Source organism: Parasteatoda tepidariorum, chromosome 6, assembly GCF_043381705.1.
Source record: "Parasteatoda tepidariorum isolate YZ-2023 chromosome 6, CAS_Ptep_4.0, whole genome shotgun sequence".
Lineage (NCBI taxonomy): Eukaryota > Metazoa > Arthropoda > Arachnida > Araneae > Theridiidae > Parasteatoda > Parasteatoda tepidariorum.
The window spans coordinates 8,698,189-8,719,418 of record NC_092209.1 but is presented as its reverse complement, the minus strand read 5'-3'; the positions used below and the strand labels follow the sequence as shown (position 1 = coordinate 8,719,418).

The following is a 21,230-nucleotide window of genomic DNA, read 5'->3' as shown; positions in this document are numbered from 1 at the left end:
AATTTTAGTTTTCTTTAAGGCTGCTATCATGTGATAGGTTGATATGATATAGAGAAAAAAAAAATTTTTTTTGCTAAAATTTTGTATTTTAAAAACTGATTTCAGTAACGTAATAAACAGGGGAAAATATTTTTGCTACATTTTATTTTAAACTGCTCTCAGTAATGTTGCAGGTATTAAAAAAATCATTTTAGCAACATTTTAATTTTCTTTGAAACTGTACTGGAAACTTGTTTTAAAATAATAAGTAGCAATTATTATTTTGTTTGAAACTCTCTTAAATGAAGTTATTTGTTTAAATTGATCTCATTATTATTTTAACGCATTGCTTTGTGAAAAAATATTTAAAGCAATGAAAACCGTTATAAAAGTAAAAAAGTCATTAAATTTCTAACAAGTACTATGAAAAGTATCAATACCTTTTAACAATTTTATATCCTTGCCTATAAAAAATACTATAAAAAAAGTATTGATCAAACAAGTGCTATGAAGAGTATCAATACTTTTTTGTAATTTTACAGCCTGGCATTGTTTACTATTAAAAAAAATAATAATTTTGCCTCCTATTTTTTACTTTTTTAACATTATCTTGTATTTTTTCATTGATTATTAAATAAGTGACATAATTTTTTTTATCAATATAAATAATATTTCCATTTTTTTCATTTCTAATTGACTTTTAATTTATTAATCCTAGTGTTAATTTACAATGGTGATAATTTTATTTTGTAAAGAGCCATATGTTCCTTACCCAATAAAACTTATATTCAGCCACTTAATCAGACTTGTTTTTCTGATAACCTCACATTTTAGAAAGAAAATTTAGTTTGATTCAGAGCAAAAATTGTAGTTCTAGTGCATTTTCTTTTAGTGTTTTTATACATTGTGGAACTAATATTTGACTAAACTTTTTATTCAAACTAAAATTTTAGCTCATAATATTTTTTCTGAAAATAAGTGCAAACTTTTTATCTTAAAATCATTAATACTGAAAATTTAAATTGTTGCAGGCGCAGCTTCTGAAGTCACTGATCGTGATGGTATGACTGCACTGAGTTGGGCTTGCCTTAAAGGTCACTATCAAGCTGTTCAGTGTTTACTAAGACATGGATTTGCAGTGAACCTTGCTGATAGAAGTGGCCGAACACCACTGGATTTTGCTGCTTATAACGGAGATCCTGAAATAGTATGTATTCTCTCCTCGATATTTCAAATACAAACTATACTTCAATTGAAGCTCTTGTTCCAAGATAGTGATAAGCCAAATTTTTACAAAAGTAGTATTTTAACATCAAAATGTTCCTTGATATAGGTATCTGATGTGTGCTTCATAAGCTTTGAGAATTTTTACTGGATGGCGATGCGATACCATCATATTTTACTGTCTACATATGAGATCGTAGTTTTCTTCATTAAAAAAGCTTTGTGCAATTTAATGTAAAATGTGGCTTATCGTTATATTGCTAGTACTTCAATGTTGTGTGCTAAGGTTATTAAAAATAACACGGCAATAAATTAATATCAGATATGCAAAGAAATTTATGTTTCTGGATTTGGTAGACCATTTCTGTTAGATTATTGGGCTCTTTAAAATTTTATAAATAGCCAAACCACAACAGCTGAAGTGTATTTGCCCTTGTTGCAAAGTAATGTAAGATTTTTAAATATTTATTGCCATGAATTTAATTTGACTTCATTTTTCTCTCTCATTTTTTAGGTTCAATTATTGTTGGATTCAGGTGCATCTATGGAAAATGTTGATTCAACTGGAATGAAACCACTTGACAGAGCAGTTGGTTGTAAAAATGCTGCCGCGGTTGTCAGATTCTTACATAAAGGGGCAAAACTTGGTAAGTGCTGATTTTTTTCTATTAAAACTTCATCTTGATAAGTTTGTTTTCTTAAATTATTTTATTTATTGAACATATAGCATCTTGGACTGCTTTATTTTTTGAAATAAAGTTGCCTCATAAAAAGAGGGGCTTGGGACAATATATTGATTATCCAAATTGTAATGTTGTTCAAAAGAGTGTTCTATGTAAGTAATCTCCCTGTGTAACTAGCCTGTTATTTTGTGGGAAATCTAAAGGGTAATTTACTGGAAACAATACTAAAGAACAGTTTGACGTAAAAATGTGCTTATTTCTGTATTGTCGAGCCCTTTACTTGTGATTTGTTAAGCTGTTGATATTTTGAAACAAGTAAACTTTTACTAAACTAAATGTATATAACTTTATTCAAAATTTAATTTGACCTTCGATTGTGATTCCCCGTTATCATCAATAATGTTGCTAATGGTATAATAATGTTAAAAATAGTGTTGTGCTAGTTTGAAATATTATTAATTTTAATAAGATTGATAATTAGTATTTAGAGCTAGATCAGGAGTGATTTATTTCTTGTGAACACCGTAATTCCAGGTTTTCGACTCATTCTTCTTTGTTTAAAAACCAAGAGCAGGTCATGTGGTTTTTAGGTGAATATTCCAGAATTTCGTCAATCAAAAACTTATAATCTGGCAAAATTTTGAAGCTTTTGGTGAAGCCCTTAAACGATACGTTTACTTACATTCTTCCTCTAATTAGATTATTTTTGTTTGGCAGATTTTGACCATTTCGAATGTTTGAAACTGTACCAGAATCTGCTGGCATTGCAATTCTCATTCAAGCGATTTTAATATCAAACATCAATTTTCGTATTTACCTGATTTAAAAGTTGTGCGTTGCTATTCGTATTTACGAGATTTAAAAATTGTATATTGCAATCCCTATCCACGTGATTTAAAATTCCAATATCGCGATTCCTATTCATACATTGTTAAAATCCGATATTGCAATTTGTTTTTACGCGTTTGTGATATCAGACATTGATTTTTTGCATTTATATACGAATTAACCTGCCATTACGATTCATATTCACGCAATCTAAAAATCATGCACCTTGATTGGTTTTTCGAGTTTTTAAAATCCAATATATTGAGATACTTATTCGCAGGATTTTTCTAAGGAGTAAGCTTTTCTTAAATTAGTTACTATAAAGGTGTAATATTCTACATTACTGCGTAATTTAATAATAAATGCTAGTCCAAAAAGTAATGTTAAATATGAAACATATAATGGTATTGATATTTTGTATATGAAATTTTATTTTCACTTTGTGTCCTAATCACTCCCTGCTAGATAAAGAAAACTAAATTGCTAATTATTATTATTTCTTTGTTTCGCTAGTGTTCACTAGAAACTCCCTTTTTTTTGCTAGTGTTATTTTACTTCTTTTAAATGTTAATTTTCTATGTGGGCTATTTAGTGTTTATCTACTTTATAATCTCAAAATATGTGTTTTGTACTTTTAGGCTCCAAAACATGGACAATGGCTGAAGGAAATCCAGAAATTCTTGCTTTGCTTTTCTCTAAGCTTCTTGAGGATGCCACTGTCTTGTGCAAAGTAAGTCAACTTAAATGAAAGAAACTAGTTGAAACAATTTGTTTGTCTTAAACTTATAAGAGTCGTGGGAAGATAAAGAGTTTCCCTTTTATTTAATTTTTTGTTCTAATATTCTATATAATTTTTTTTTCTAATATTTCTACAAACAGTTTATTAGTGAATTTCTATGAGGTTTTGGAACTTTTTGCCTATGTTTGCTAGTATAACAATATCTACTTAATCTAATATCTACTTATATTTAAAAATAATAAATCGTTATTAAAATTATTTCTCTTTTGGAAATAAAATTAAATCCTTGGAAGTGCATTAAATTAATTTTCTTCCGTAGTATTTTATAATCAGTATTAAGCTAAAATATCATCTAAAGGTGCATCTATCTCTGAAAAGAGTTATTGTTTGTGCACTTCAGTACACTGAGACTCTGTTGATTTGATTTACACCAAATTTCAATATTTTTACCAAAAATCTTTCTTTTCTTTTTTTTTTTTCTTTTTAAAAGATTCTTTATTTACAATTCCGATAAGTATTTTGTAATATATTTTATGTATTGAAATAACTCTTAACTAAAAAATTAATAATAAAATTTATGTAACCAAATTCAAAAATCAGGGATATTCGATAAAAATATGGAAAAAATCAAGGATTTTTGCCCCTTAAATAAAAAAATTTTTGTAACATTTGTTTTGCAGAGGGGACGTTTGAAAGATGCCACCCACAGGTATCAGTACGCCCTGAAGAAGTTCCAGATGGAAAGTGAGGTAGAAAGAGATCCTAGATTTGTCAAAATAAAGTATCAACTTCTTTTAGGCTTGTCACGTTGTAGGAGAAAAATGGACGTAAGTTTAGTTTGCCTCTTACATATTGTCTGTATACATGATGTAATTTCTTTTTTAAATACTAATTTGAAAATTTAAAGTAGGCTATAGTCTTATTTTTGTCTCAATTTGTAAATTTTTTTTTTTCAATTTGAATGTTTTTAAATTATTGTTCTCCACATAGTTTCTATTTTGATTGAACAGATCATTATAAATGATTACCTTGTAACTCTTAACGCCAGTAAAGCTCATGAGGCCACAGTCAGTGCGATCTCTCTGGCAGCATTCCAACACTGCCAATTAAATTGGTTTCCCACATTGGTAGTCATACTTCGCCTATGTTGTTCTCGGGCCTATTTCTCTTCCTCTTTCCATATGGTGACCTGGTTAATACGATACCATTGTTCTCTTTGGCATGTTTTCTCAATTTGATGCTGATTCATTTCTCCATCCTCTTCTTTTTTACATCTGTTGTTATTGGCTTGGTACTGTATTTACGGTATCCATGTTACTTATTTTGTTCGGTCAGTAAATTTTCAATATTTATTTAAATATCTTGTTTGAAAGGCATCTATTTTGCTTTCCTGCTGCTTTCTTAGCTTTTAAAGTTTCTCTGCCATCTAATAAAACAGATTTTACTGTTCATTGAATATTTGTATTTTTAATTTTATGATCAAACGTTGTGATTTACATACCTGGAAAAGCGTTCTGAAAGTGTTTTTTTTATCCGGCTCCTATCATTGTCGTCAATACAACCATGAGTAGTACTAATGATTACTTTAAGATATGTAAAGGTATTTGTCTGTATAATTTGCTTCAAATCGACAAATAATTTGTTATAAGTCTTACTGTTTAATTTCATCACTTTTGTGTTTCATTCTGTAAGGACTCATTTTTTAGGTAGTTGGTAGATAAGCGAAATACACAATCTTCCTTCAGAGCATCCAAAGCCTTTTTTTTTTTACTCTGTGAAATTTTTTTTATCTTTTAAAGTTATGCAGTGATGACTCAGGGGATAGAGCGTTATCCTTCCAATGAGGTGAACCAGGTTCGAATCCTAGCGATGGCTGGTCAATAAGAATTCTGCATCCAGCTCGCACCGACCGCAGTGCTGACATAAAATATCTTCAGTAGTAGACAGATTATGGGTTAGATTCTCCTTTCCGTCAGGCTAACCATTAGATGTTTTTGTGGTTTTCCTCTTCATGTAACATGAGTTAGTTCCATTAGAAAGTCCCGCACTAAAGGAAATTTCTCCCAATACTTGATCCAGAAGTTCTTTTGTCTTCTAAATTAGGACCAAAATTACAAGGCTTTGATGTTGAACATTAGTAGTTGTAAACCTAAAAAATTGTGTTGGCTGTTCAACAACTGCTCTAAAATAAAATGAAATCTTTTAAAGTTGCAATAAATTTCTTACTGCTGTTGATAAGTGATTTTTTTTTGTATTATGTAATAAAAACTAAATGGGAAAAATATTAGTTTCAAGTGGTTTTATGAGTTTTGAGATAATATTTAATCAAATCCACTTTAGAGTATTTTTCGTACAGGAAAACTTGTCACTACTTAGATATTAGGATTTAAATAATTTACTTAATGAAATTTTTTTTCCTAAAGTGATATGTTTATTTTGAACCATTTAAGTCTGAGTACATCTGATTTTTGATTAAAATGAAAAGTTTTTAATAGTATTCTTGTAAATTTATTTTTGAAAAAATGTAAACCTTTTTTATTTCTACTTATTTTATTGTTTTTATATTCATTGTGTTAATCTATAAAAAGTTTTAGATTGATGCACCATAATTTTTTATTTTTATTTGAAGGAACCTAAACTTGCTGTTGAAGCAGCTGAACAAGCCATTTCTTTGAAACCCCAATCATTTGAAGGATACTATGCAAGAGGAAGAGCACATGAAGCACTTGGGTAAGTTTTTTTTCTAATTCTTGCTGCAAATTTCCTATTAAAAAAGTATTGAAATGCTCTTTTTTGAAGAAAAAATTGAAGATGAGTGAAGAAAATATTTCGGTCACCATGTTAAATTTTTTTTGTTTGTTTATTTTTTAGCGAATCATGGTAAATATTTTTATTTTAGTTACGTTTATAATCAAGACCGCAAAAATAATACAGTCTCCGCTCTTTATTACGACCCCCCCACCATTAACACGACCTTTAAATTATAATGACTGCTACCTGAATTCCTGTTTGCCGTTACATAGATGCAATGTTATTTTTACTTCCATTAGAAGGCCAAACTGAACATTATAGCAACATAATTTTCTCTCTCTTTTTTTTCATTTAATTTCCTGAAAATCACTCCGAAACCGAGGTTAGACATTGTTGTGCTTTCAAAATTAACATTTTCCCATTGATAATGAGTCAATCCATACCAAAAGTCTCAAGAAAACTATTAAAACCACTATATTTTTTGATGTTACCACTCCATAAACATGAAGCATCTGAACAAAGAAAGAAGGGCAGAACCTTTCATTCAAAAGAATTGTGAAATAATTTTGATCAAAAGAATGTAATCAAAAGAATTGTGAAATATCAATTACTTACTATTATTGATAATTTGAAGTATGTATTACACCATCATTTAAAAATTTGAGTTTATTAATAGTCATAACCTCTAAAAATTTCATTCCAAAGTGTTTAATATATTCACCAATCATATTTTCCTCGTCAGAAAATAGTATTCTCTATTTCTTTGAAGTGTTGTAAGAGGTGTTTTATTTTGGAATTAAAGCATGTGGTATTATTTGCTTTTTCTTCTTGAATTTATTTTTATTTGATGTTTATTTTATTTTATGAAAGTGGTTCCTCCTAGCCACTGTAAAGCTATATGCTTAAAGAGGAAATGTAAAATTTTAGAGTAACATCAAAATCTCAAATACCTGAATTATTCAAGATCCCGAAAAGCACCTTGTTTACAATAATGAAAAATCCTGATGTAATTCTAAAGGCTAAAGAACAAAATGTTATAATTTCATGACAAGGTTATTGTAAAACAAAATTTTAAGATCTTGGAAACGGCTCATTGACTGACTTAAGTTTATGTGCAATATTAAAAGATATAATTTGAAAAATTGTAATGTATTTTTATCCTTTAATTTACTATACAAAATATTACTTCAACTTTATTAACAAAGGAACTGTGTGCTAATCAGTTTCAAAATTCTATTTCAGTTGTAGTATATTTTTGTCGAATAGTGGTCGAAATAAGTGCAGTATTTACATGAAATACGTAAATATATTCCCTAATTTTATATAGTCGCTTTTAGCTATCTTACATTATAACATCTGTTTTTATTTAGTAATTTTATTATATCAAGCTTACGCTGTATAACATTCCTTGAATAGGTAAAGGTGTATTCATACAGTCTGTAGCAGTGGATGACAATTTTTTTTATTTTTCAAATGGGTCGTTTTTAAATTTTTTCACTAATGGGTCACCTACCTTTTATTTTAAATCACTCATTATCTCAGAATACAGGAAATAAAAACATTATGCAAATGAGATAATTCATTATGCTTTGAATATAATGCCTGGTTGACCAACACGTCTTAAGTTGTGACCACTTTTCTACATTAGTATTTGTATTGGTCATTAAAATAGGGAACAGCAACTTTTCCATTATTGTAATGATCGTGCTAATCCATAGATGACATTAATTTTGTTACGGATTAATTTTAATTTAGCATATTTATAACCTGGTAAGCATATGTATTGCCTGCTTAATTTAAGTGGTATCTCAGTTACGGTTTCATTAGTTTTTTAGGAGCATTCTTTTTTAAAATTTGCAGACTCATTTAATTGCTAATTGTTTCAGATTCAATGAAAATGCCTTATCGGATATCCTGGAAGCGTTGAGGTATGCACCACAAAACCAGGAAATGAAGCGTGCCCTGATGAGGTTAAAAGAACAAATCTCAAATTCATCATCTGCACCCCAAAATAATTACAATGATGACAGCACTCTTGGATTCAGGTGAATATCTTTGAAAAACCCACTTTAAAATCTGAAACATCCCCTCAATTCTTTAAAAATTATATTTATTGTTATTTGATTTCATTATATAACCGGCATAAAACAGTTCACCCAAATCTGAGTGTACCAGTACAAATATTTAACTCTGTAGCTGTGTGTTTTTGAACTTAACCCAGAAGACTGAGGATCTTCTGGACCAAGCAATGAGACAAAATAGCCTTTTTGATGGAAGTAACCCGAATTTGCGTTAAATGGACCTCCCCTAGTTTGCCTGATATCACAGAGATTCAAACCCGTGATCTGTCTACCACTGAGGATATTTAACGTCAGCACAGTGGTTGGTGCAAGGTAGGAGAAGAGTTCAAATCAATTAACCACTGTTGTGATTTGTACTGGGGTCAACTCATTGGGAGGGGAACACTCTACCCCCTAAGTCGCCACAGCTCACTAATTTAATTTCGGAAAATTCCACGCTAATTTCTGAAGAAAACATTATTCCACTAGCAAAATGCTCTAAGAACATGGTGGCCATCCAGCTAGAAAACCTTGTATATCACTATCATGAAATTGTTTTTGGCATTATCATGAAATTTTTTTTACTGGAAAAAACCTGAGAAATTCAGGGATTTTTGGATAAAAGACTGGGAAAATCACAGAATTTTAAAGAAAATATGAAAATTCAAATTTTGAAACCTTTGCTAAATCGCGTTAATGAGACGTTTCCATACGCGCATTTCTGCAATTTTATTTATTTATTTATTTTTTGGTTTGTCAAATTTTTATCATTTTTAATATTTAAAATTAGGCTGGAATCTGATAATATCGCGATTCCTATTCTCGCGATTTTAATATCAAACATTGATTTTCGTATTTAACTGATTTAAAAGTTACTCACTGTGAATCGTATTCACGCGATTTAAAAATTGTACATCGCGATTCGTATTCACGTTATTTAAAAATCCATTACCTCAATTTGTTTATACAAGTTTGGGGAACCAATATCGCGACTAATATTCACGCAAGTTTAAAATCCAATGTTGCTATTCGTATTTACGTGATTCAGAAATCGAATATTGCAATATGTATTTTGGCGTTCTTAAATCCCATGTAATGATTCAAATTCATGCAATTTTTTAAATCCAATATCACTATTCTTGTAAGAACTAAATTTTTTCCTAAATTAGTCACTATAAAAGTGTGACATTCTTAATTAGTAGATAATTTAGTTATAAATCTTAGTTTAAAAAATTATATAAAATATTAATAGTAATTAAATTGGGTATCTTGTTAATGAGTTTTTGCACACTGTTCAATTGCGTGTTCGAGTTGGCAACTTTCAAGGTTTTTCACTTAGCGTCACAATCACCTCTGCATATGTTTTTCTTGCTGGTAAACTTTTGTAATTCAAGTATACTTTTATTAAGCTGATATTCTTTTATAACTCAAGTAAAATTATAATTTCTTTTTGTTCTTTTTATTTTAAACAGTGGCCCAGACACTTCCCAGCTAGATGATCTTGGCTCCACAGAAACTATTGACAGGCTGTGCAACTTGACTTTAAATCTCGTCGAAGATTTAAACCAACTTAAAGATAGAATGCAAGACAGTGGATGTGAAAGTATTCATTGATTTTTTTAGAATGAACTTGACATTTATTGCATTTAACTTCACACAGTAACTCCTGGTGCTTGCAAAGTTTATTTTCAATCAAAAACTCATCTTTTGTTCTTATTTGTAAAAATACATGTACATATTTACAGTTGTACAAGGGTTGGCTACATTTCTTCATGCAAATACTTTTAATGTGGTGATCTATAAATGTAAAATTTTCTTGAAATCCTTTTTCGAGAAGTATGTAATAAGTTATATTTATACATTCAATAAGTCTTTAATTTGTATTGCACATGTTTTATGTACAATGCACTAAATAAAAATATTTATAGTACCCTAATAACTTATGATTCAGTGATCGGATTATCACATAGTAATGTTGCTCAGTCTTTATGGTTCAAAGGTCATGACTAAAACATGCTAAATAGTTTGTGCAAATGATAATTTAACTTATTAAATTAGACTTTTTCTGGATAAACGTACTTTTTCTCCCAAGGATTTCGATATTTTTTACCCTTAAAATAAGGAGTGGTTGAAATATAGCAAAATTATTGTACCAATAGTTAAGGCGGTATACTGTCGTGCAATTGAAAAATCCACGTAAGGGACAAAAAATTCAAAATTGAGATTTTTATATATTTGGCATTATTGTAAAATTAGCTACATACTGCAAATTTTTTTTTTCAAAAATAAATTTTGCTTTAGTAGTTTTTTGAATTTCTATTTTAGCGTTCATAGCATTAGCAATGGAAGAGAAATAGTTGTTAAGCCATTTTTCTCAGAGTGAGTCGTGAAGAACTTGTGTTGCTTTTTCAATTGCACGGCAGTATTTTGATCATAACTTTAGACCCCTTAGTGCTAATTAAACATTTCGTGAATTTCGTCATATTTTTACATTTTAATTTTCAAAGAATTAGTCCTTCAATTCCCTTCATTACATTTTAGAATTACATGGATAGAGTTGGCGTAAAAATGCGCATACCTTACAATTTAAAATATTTTTGACAATTTTTAAATTTAATAATAAAATATAATTAATTATAAAATAATATTTTTTATAAAATTATCTTAGCATGAATAAGGTATTGTAGTAAAATTTTTTTGAGTTCTCTCTAGTTGAGTTATTTTTGAAGATTTTTTTGTGTATCATCTCTATGGCTAAAAATACAATGTTTAGCATTCCCGCAATAGCCTGTTAAAGACCAAAAGGGTCAAGCAAGCTAAGGCTCCACAATTTCGCGACCAGCGCCATGATTGTAGCAACATGGTCAATAATATACGCAGGCCACCTTTATTCAACTGACAATCTGGTTCTTACTAATCTGAAGTTGTGTGGGCTTCAAGCCACTATTGAGGATTGGATTCCAGTACTTTGCAATGACAGCTCAGTGTCTTAACCACTGAGTCATTGTGGCTCAAAATTAACATCATGAGCTTAAACTTTCGAGTGCTCACCTACCTCAAGTATTGGAACCATCTTTTCCAGGTTACCATTACCTCCCATATTTTAAGGGTCAAGAATTAGAATCGGGGAAAAAGATATACTTTTATTTGTCGAAAGTACATTTTTGTGTCTCATTTTGTAATTTTCAAGTGTCATCTGCACAAACTAATTAATAATAAGGTTAGGCTCTCGAACCACCATTAAGACCGAGACATAAAAATCCTATTTTTAGATCAAAAATTAAGTTGTTTGTTTTATTTATTGCTTACGGTACATATATTTAACTCAGGTTTTTTAAAACTTATCATTTCTTACCATATCTATTTATGAATCCTTATATGGTAATGCAGTAAATAAAATCTAAGATTATAAATAACCTATGTTACAATATGAAATTAAATTTTTATTTTGTTAAATTTTTACACCAAAAATTTCAATTACTTTAATCCAGTATGAATATCATTGGATGAAAGGTAGTAAAAACATGATTATAAAAATATTGTTTGGTATAAATAATCATCAAAAAATGTTATGCAATATGGTTAATTCAAAATATTTATTCTATTCAGATATATACTTCTTTGATTGTATAGGAAATTTTTTCTAAAATGTTTAAAGAAACGGCTTCAGTCATTTGGCCATCCAAATGACTGAACATACAGTATACTCTCGATATCTCAAAGTTGAAGGGATACTTAAAAAAATTTCAAGATAGCGAGTTTTGGAGATAACAACTTCAGAACTAAATATGTTTTAAAAAGTAGAGTCATAAAACATAAGAATAACTATTATTAAATATGTAAGTAATGATAGATGTCTAAATACAACAATGATAGTTTCATTTTTAAAAGTAAGATAAAAAGAATTATGCATGAAGTAGAAAAGAAATGGTTTACAATAAACTTACTTTGTGAAATTTTCGAAAAAACTCATTTTCCATTTCGAAAAAAATTCTGCATGACAAGGTTTTGAGAAGAATACTTCAACATAGAATTTCAAGTTAACATGAGTAGATATATAATGCCAAGGGGGAAATCATTTATTTGACATAGAAAGGTTTTCGAGATATCGAGAATATACTGTATATGTTGTTTATATATTACTTCTTCATTTCATTTCTTAATATTATATATATCAATATTATGTGTATTATTAAATTCAAAGCATTTCTGAGAACCATTTTTCAAAATTTTGTAGCTCTTCTGTTGTATAAAAATGTAAATTGCATTGTTGTTGTTTTTTTTAATTCTTTAAATACTTGAAGGAACTGTCAACATAATTTTTTTTTATTATTTAGTAATAACTTTTTCTATAAAACTTTGTATTACGTTGTATTTAGGAATTGTGCATCATTCTGAAACTTTTTGTGATAGTGTTCCATCCATATTTATTGTGTTTTCAATGCAGCTGTAGACTTATTTATTATTTTATAAATTATTAATAAATTTTTAAAACACTAATATTTCATTAATTATATTTTTATTAAAATTTAATGTGAACAATAATTTTTATCTTTTTTTTTTATTTCAAAAACTTTCCGTTTCAAACAATAGTGCTGTTTATCAATATTAATGGATAAAGTGCAAAATTAAATAACTTTCAATTAAAATTTTAGTTATTATATTAAAGGTACTTTAAAATAGTTACTGACAGAACGATATTTTAAATCCTTTATGTAATATTTAGTATACTGTACTATTAAAAGACTTAGTAATACTAAAAAGATATTAATTTTTGAAATATTGTTAACATTTTTTGATTAAATGCAAAAAGAATAATTATTTATACATTGTTTATCTTAGCGGTTCCCCATTCTTTTTGGCTATGGAACCCTAAATAATTGACGATTTATTGACGGAACCCAAAAATGGTTATTGCGGAAACTTATGTATTTATTAAAGAATTTATTTATTTTGATTTGCAAAGTGAGATATGAAATACTGATGGAATTTTGTATAAATGCTTGTTGTTGTTTTTTTTTTTTCATTATTTATTCAATATATTGTTATTGGAAGTATAATATTTTCCTTTAAAAAATATCTTTTTTTTTTCAGTGACATTTTACTTAACGTAATTTCATAAAAACTACCACAAGATAAAATAAATTATGAAGTATATGTTTCATTGAAATATAATCCAAAGTTTTAAAATTCATAACTGGTTATAAAGAAGTACTAACTCTTGGAACACCAATTGGGAACTGATGGTTTACCTTATACATTATTAACATATTATTAACATATTTTCTGTTAAAGAAAAATCATCTGTCTTTATGATCATTTTATATTTGGTTTAGGAAACTCTTTTGTTTGGACCATTTTATATGAAATATTAGCTTGTTCAACATTCCTTGATTGTACATAAATTAAATTAAATTTAGATGTGTAAATAAAGTGTAGATAATTGTCTTACTTTTGTAAATATATTTCAAAGACTGTGATCATAAATTTTAGAAGTTTTATAGAATTGTAAATAATTAAGTGTTGACTATGTAGTAGACTTGTTTTTCAAGGTGATATTCTGAAATAATTATTTTTATTCAATTTCTAATGTGTAAAAAGACTTTTGTCAAAAGTGTTCATTTATTTGTTTTGTTTTAATGCTGTAACTATATTACTTTTTGAACTAATAGTTGCAATAAAACAGTTGAAATGAGTTTTTTTTTTGTGTGGTTTATATACAGGGTGTCTGAAAAGGTCAGATACCTTGAGAGATACAAATTAGATTAGAAAATTGAAAATAAATGTGTTAAATATCAAAGGATATCAAGGGACACCTTCACTCCCAAACTCTGCTCACACTTTCAAGGTCACTCCAGTCTTGGTGGATGTGGGCGGAAGATGAAATTTGGTATTAGACAAAAAAAAATTTAAATATTAGAGACGCCTTTTTCATTTTAGGTATTTGATATTTATTTCTCCAGTAAAATTTCTTATAAATTAGGCTGCAGTATAAGTTTGATATAACGAGTATGGCATTTTACGAGAAATTTGCTATTATGACCCACTTCCAAGTCACTTTCAAATTGCCGATATGCAAGAAACAAGGCTTGCATGCTTATAACTGGTCAAAAATGATTAGCCTCCTGCTATTAGGACAAGAACAATTTTAGGGAAATAAATTTTTTTGCAGTTAAAGTAAGTGCCTTCCCGAATAAGGTTATTTTATTTATTTCAGTTTTAAATACAAAAAAGCGAAAAAGTTAGTAAATGATTTCCTTCTTCCAACTTCAACTCCATATTTTTCTAAAGGTCTATATGAGTGACCATGATCTAAGTTATTTCATTCCCTAACAAAAGAAAAATTCCTTCACTATTTTCAGAATTTTTTTTTTCACCACATGCTACTTCTTACCATAATGTGTAAATATTGCATTGTATAAATTGGTACAATGATCTCCAAGATACAATACCTTCAACATGCAATATATCTTCTTGAAGGTATTGCATTTGCAAAAGGAAATGTTAAAATATTGCATTTCCTTTTTCTTTGCAAAACTAACATTTCTGTCTTAGACATTTCTGCCATTCAAAAAGTGAAGACGCTTTGTGATACGCAACGTGAGCTTAGCTGTTTCGGTTTGAATGTTCATGTTTGCATCAAAAGTAAACTACGATCACTAATTCGTAAAGTAACTTTTTTACACTATGTTCGCTTGAACCATGGTGGCTCAGGAAATAGGGCACTCGCTTCCCCAATAAAGTGACAAGGGTTCAAATATCAGATACGAATTCCACACCCGACTCGCATCCACCACAGTGTCAACGTAAATTATCGTCAGTGGTAGGCGGATCATGGGTTAGAGTCCTCTTACCATCAAGATAATTTCGGGTATCACCATGTGACGCAAATTCGGGTTAATTCCATCCTCCTCCGAAGATTCCCCATGTACTAAATGGTGCATGTTAAATCTGTCGGGCCATAAATTTCTCCATATTCCCTTAACAAATCAATATCTCTGCATTGTAGAATGATCGTTCTCTTAAACAGACAAAATTACGATCTGCAGATGAATGAATGTATGAATGCGGACACATAGATAGCACCCATAGAGTTGAAATACTGGGTAGAGAGAGTAGAATAACCCCCGACCCGTGGACAAGATAAAGTCACGTGACTGTAGCCCAAACTTGCCGTTCACTGAGACCGCTTCGATTCCCGTCCATTCGTTTAGCATTACGATCGTCTGATGCAATTAACTGTCTGTCTTTTTAATTCAGAAATAAGAATGGTACAAAAGTCCTGAGCATTTTGCTTCAAGGAAAAGTTTTCTAGGGACTGTCCGATAACTTTTTACAAGAAAGGGCGACATTTTTTTTCACTTTTTCTATTTTAAAATTGATTTTAAAATTTTTCCGATACTCAGTCATGCTCTGATAATCATGTTTTATTTGCTTTAATAATCAATTACGCTCGTTTTTGCTCACTTTTTTTGCATTTAACATAAGTTTTTATTGTTTCTTAAACTTTAAACTTATAATGTTTAAGTATATTTCAATATATATTCTATTTTTAGCTGAAATAGCTGCAAAGCTTTGTTGGCTTCCTTGGCGAGATACTTTAGCGCCAAGGAACAGTTGAGTAAACTTTCGGTTTTGTTTTAGTTCTCTNTCTCTTTCAAATGCTCCGATTATTTGCGCATCGGTAATATCGAAATAAAGCTGTTTAAAAACTTAGTGCGCCAACATTTGTGATACTGCGCCAAGTATTGCACTCTTTCCATCACGTGATTGTAACTCTTTGCTTGCTATCTGTGGCGTGTCTTTTCGGAAGGAATAAAGCGGACTTGGTTCCTCTACCTACTATATCAACTCTATGATAGCACCATGGTGCATGTTAAATCTGTTCTTGGCCATAGATAGCACCACGGAAAAACAAGAAACGCCCCCTCTGTTTTAAAATTGTTTGGTTTTACCAAGCTGGCTTGCTGGTATCGGCAAACGGCATTCGAAACAACAACAGATAAATAAAATGATAAAACTAAGCCGCTATGGTTCGTTGAAAATGAAATGTTTAATTTTTTCATTCGAGATATCACCGTTGTTCCGTTCGAGATATCACCGTTGTCACCTTGTTCTCGATTCCTATTTTTGCAGCGAAAATGCATCAAAACAAAGTAAAACTTGATATTTATTAAAATTTAGGTTACAATTTTCAAAATCTAAATAATTTCACGGAACTTTTGGAAGATTTCTGTAAAACCCAGTTTTGGAATCCCTGCGTTACGAGCTAAGAAAATAAAGTTTGAATCACATGATCGGCTAAAACAAGACTCTAACGAATGTCTCATAAACTAGTGACACAGTGTATCGTAAAACAAGACAGTAATGTTGGAACAGCTGACTGTAGAGCACTGAAGCAACCATCGACATTGGCTTCTTATATATCTTGTTGATTTTGTGAAATTTAAAAAATATAACGATCCCTTTGACTGAGGATTACTATCGGCGTAAGTTGTTCGTTAATCATTCTTCTTTCTTTATTTAAAACAAATTGGGTACCTAGGCCGCGCAGCCTTTAAAACTTAACTTGCAACATACTAAAACTCTTAAAACAAATCAACTTTAGTAGAAACTGACATAATTGTAAGAGAATGAAATAGGTACGACTCACTCGAAAGACAAGAGATGAAACATCATCCAAATTGGCATAATCCGTTCGTTAATCATAATAAACCTTTCAGTAGATAGTAGTCTGTCTTGTTAAGTATTGAAGGTATTTAATTTAACTACATTTCTCAATTTATTCTCGAATTCTAGTTGATGCGGCATTACTATCAATGAAATACGTGAATTATTAAAAGGACATTCTGACTACCAATAATTTTTTTAAAAAAAGTAATTCAGATTAAAATTATTTCTGTGGAGTATTTTGCTGATGAAACATATGTGGAGAATTGATGATTATATTAATCCTTCCCCGCAGACTCATTAAAAAGTCAGTGGAGGAGGAAGTAAAAGTAAATAAAGCCAGGCATCAATGGTTATTCACATACTGTATGATTTCCAAGATGTATAGATATTTAACGATTTCGCTCGTTGCTTGGTCATCGATGCCCGGAGCGTTAACGTCCCTTTTAGATTATTTCNAACCTTGATCTACAATCTCACATTTATTAAGCTAGACACAGAATATAAACCTGCGTCGCCCAAAGCTTCTGCTACTTCTCTAGTATCTCTTGCTAACGTCAGTACTACAGGCGCCTACTCGTACTACATCATGATGAAGGAGTGGAGTGTCCGCTTCGCGGACAGGTGCTCCGGAAAAACCTCAGTCTAAGTATAGTTAAGTCATGCAAAACCACTTAAACAGGAAACAAAATTAGTCAATTATTTGCAAATTTTAGCTTGTAGCTATTTACCGCTTTTTAAATTATTTTGAANACTACATCATGATGAAGGAGTGGAGTGTCCGCTTCGCGGACAGGTGCTCCGTATAAAACCTCAGTCTATCTAAGTATAGTTAAGTCATGCAAAACCACTTAAACAGGTAACAAAATTAGTCAATTATTTGCAAATTTTAGCTTGTAGCTATTTACCGCTTTTTAAATTATTTTGAATTTTTCGGAGCAATTGGCATTTCAGCAATTGTATAAATTTTTGCATAAATAATCCTGAATCTATTGCAGGGTGTATGAAATTGCAAGCTGTATTATGCCCGCCCTTCCCATTTTTGCCAAGTAGGCGTTACTTTCTACGGTGAAACTTATGGGAATAGTAATCAAACACACTCCGAGCTTGTTAACAGAATATATTAAACACTTCTATTACAATGAATGTTCTCCGTTTGCTAAGAATTGAAATGAGAGATTATTAGTAGTTATATTGAATCATACTATAACAAAATGCCTACGTCGATAGTTGATCTTGTTACTCGGTATTAGGCCAAAGGCTGTTGCCGATTAATCTGCGCAGGGTAAAAATAGATAATCAATTATATATTTACATATTCAGACAAATGAAGTATTTATATTTATAACAGCCCCAGAGATACAACAGATACCACAAGACACTAATGTTATAACCGCTGACTGTAACCTTCGACATATGCTTACATATCTTGATGATTTTACTGGTTGATTTTAAAAACTATAACGCTCCCTTTGATGGAGGATTACTATCGACGTAAGTTGTTCATCAATCATAATAAAGATTTGAGTCAGATAGTAGACTGTCTTGTCAAGTATTGAAGGCATTTAATTTAACTACTGCTTTTAATTTGCTCTCGAATTTTAGCTGATGGAGCACTACTATCAATAAAATACTCGAAATATAAGTAAAAAATAGTTAACTACCACTTATTTTTATTAATAACTGTAATTAATATTAAAATTATTTCATATTGTAGTATAAGTTTCCGTTTCCATAACCATAAGTATGTTCTATATATAAACCCTTCTCCGCAGGCTATTGAATGAGTCAGTGGAGGAGGAATTAAATAAAGTAAAGCCACGCATCAAAGCAATGGTTATAATCTTGATATTCAAGAGTTAAATATCCGCGTACTGATGGATGTAAGAGCCAGTGGAGGAGGTCGGAAGTATACAACATAAATAAAGGCAAGTCTCAAAGTTCTTAACCACATACTCTTTGACTTGCAAGAGTTAAAGATATACCGATTTCTCTCGTTGCTTGGTCATCGATCTCCAAAGCGTTAGCGTCCCCCTTAGATTATTTCTCATGTTTTCAGAAGTTTAATGATCCATGTTTTATTAAATTTGCTAGTCTGTCTTCCTCTCGTTGCTGGGTCATTAAGGCCGAGTGCCAATTTTATATTACTTCTCATGTTTTTTAGAGTTTAATGTCATCAATTTATGTTTTTAAAAGCAAAACGACCAATACATTATAAATTTTTTATGAAGTTAAGGAAAATTTAGCCAAGTATATTTCTAGTAATAGTATTCAATTTTGCATAGAAGTATGATCTAACAGCATAAAACAAATTATGTAACTGTTCGCAATACATTGAAAGCGACGGATAGAAAGTAGGCGTTACTTTCGTCACACAATAGCTGATAGTAAACTATTTCCATTTTTTACTCCATGCTGAATTTGAAACATTGGTTACATAATAATTAAAATTGCAAGTTAGTCGCAAGGGATAAAATGGATCAAAATTCGAGAATAATTTCATGATAGTATGAATACAAAAAAAATAATAATAAATAAGTAAATGAAAATAATGAATATCCTGAAAGGCATTCAAATATTACAAACAATAATAAAAATATAACAAAAAATGGTTAAAAAAAANCGAAACAAGATTCTATGCAGATTAACTGGAGCAAGATCATCAGAAACTCAAATATTCACAGAAATTTAAAGATTTCCACATTCACTAAATGTATTCACAGGCTCAATCAGGACGCAATTCATTAAGACTTTTTTATGCAATGCTGACATCTTCAATAAAATTTTGAAAAATTTGAGTTCGATATATAAATTTAGAAAAAAGAATCATTAAAGCCGATATTCACTATGCAATTGCTCGATGTATATGACCACATGAATAAGTTAAGTACTGTATTTTTCTCTTTTCTTCTAAAATTTGAAAAAATGTTCAATAATTATCAAAATAATGCTAAATAAAATATATATATATATACCTTACATGCATATCTTACAATTCAAAATATTTTAGACAGTTCGTAAATTTAGTAATAAAATATAAATAATTATAAAATAGTATTTTTTATTAAACTATCTTAGCATGAATAAGATATTACAGTAATTTTTTTTGAGTTCTCTCTAGTTGAGTTATTTTTTAAGATTTTTTTGAGTATCTTCTCTATGGCTAAAAATACAATGTTTAGCATTCTCGCAATAGCCTGTTAAAGACTAGAAGGCTCAAGCAAGCTAAGACTCCACAATTTCGCTACCAGCGCCATGATTATGTGTATAACAACATGGTCAATAATATACGCAGGCCACCTTTATTCAACTGACAATCTGGTTCTTACTAATCTGAAGTTGTGTGGGCTTCAAGCCACTATTGAGGATTGGATTCCAGTACTTTGCAATGACAGCTCAGTGTCTTAACCACTGAGTCATTGTGGCTCAAAATTAACATCATGAGCTTAAACTTTCGAGTGCTCACCTACCTCAAGTATTGGAACCATCTTTTCCAGGTTACCATTACCTCCCATATTTTAAGGGTCAAGAATTAGAATCGGGGAAAAAGATATACTTTTATTTGTCGAAAGTACATTTTTGTGTCTCATTTTGTAATTTTCAAGTGTCATCTGCACAAACTAATTAATAATAAGGTTAGGCTCTCGTACCACCATTAAGTTCAAGACATAAAAATCCTATTTTTAGATCAAAAATTAAGTTGTTTGTTTTATTTATTGCTTATGGTACATATATTTAACTCAGGTTTTTTAAAACTTATTCTTACCATATCTATTTATGAATCCTTATATGGTAATGCAGTAATATAATCTAAGATTATAAATAACCTATGTTACAATATGAAATTAAATTTTTATTTTGTTAAATTTTTACACCTAAAATTTCAATTACATTAATCCAGTTTGAATATCATTGAATGAAAGGTAGTAAAAACATGATTATAAAAATATTGTTTGGTATAAATAATCATCAAAAAATGTTATGCAATATGGTTAATTCAAAATATTTATTCTATTCAGATATATACTTCTTTGAATGTATAGGAAATTTTTTCTAAAATGTTTAAAGAAACGGCTTCAGTCATTTGGCCATCCCTATAATACGGTATACTCTCGATATCTCAAAGTTGAAGGGATGCTTAAAATTTCAAGATAGCAAATTTTGGAGATAACAACTTCAGAACTAAATATGTTTTAAAAAGTAGAGTCATAAAACATAAGAATAACTATTATTAAATATGTAAGTAATGATAGATGTCTAAATACAATAATGATAGTTTCACTTTTAAAAGTAAAA

The 21,230-nt window shown here is 29.8% G+C and overlaps 1 protein-coding gene and 1 pseudogene across 4 annotated transcripts in view; both read left to right on the top strand.

Moving 5' to 3' along the window:
- The window catches only part of LOC107454305 (rolling pebbles), a 119,957-nt gene extending 105,997 nt beyond the window's left edge, over positions 1-13,960 (top strand). For all 4 annotated transcript variants that reach the window (XM_043051230.2, XM_016071446.3, XM_043051231.2 and 1 more), the window contains 7 exons: positions 1,011-1,186; positions 1,718-1,850; positions 3,353-3,444; positions 4,134-4,280; positions 6,083-6,183; positions 8,091-8,249; positions 9,737-13,960. In XM_043051230.2, the coding sequence (XP_042907164.1) occupies positions 1,011-1,186; positions 1,718-1,850; positions 3,353-3,444; positions 4,134-4,280; positions 6,083-6,183; positions 8,091-8,249; positions 9,737-9,878 (950 nt within the window). In that variant the 3' untranslated portion in view covers positions 9,879-13,960. The remainder of the gene's footprint in view (positions 1-1,010; positions 1,187-1,717; positions 1,851-3,352; positions 3,445-4,133; positions 4,281-6,082; positions 6,184-8,090; positions 8,250-9,736) is intronic.
- LOC122270840 (uncharacterized) overlaps positions 1-21,230 on the top strand; it is a 313,909-nt pseudogene that overhangs the window by 215,813 nt on the left and 76,866 nt on the right.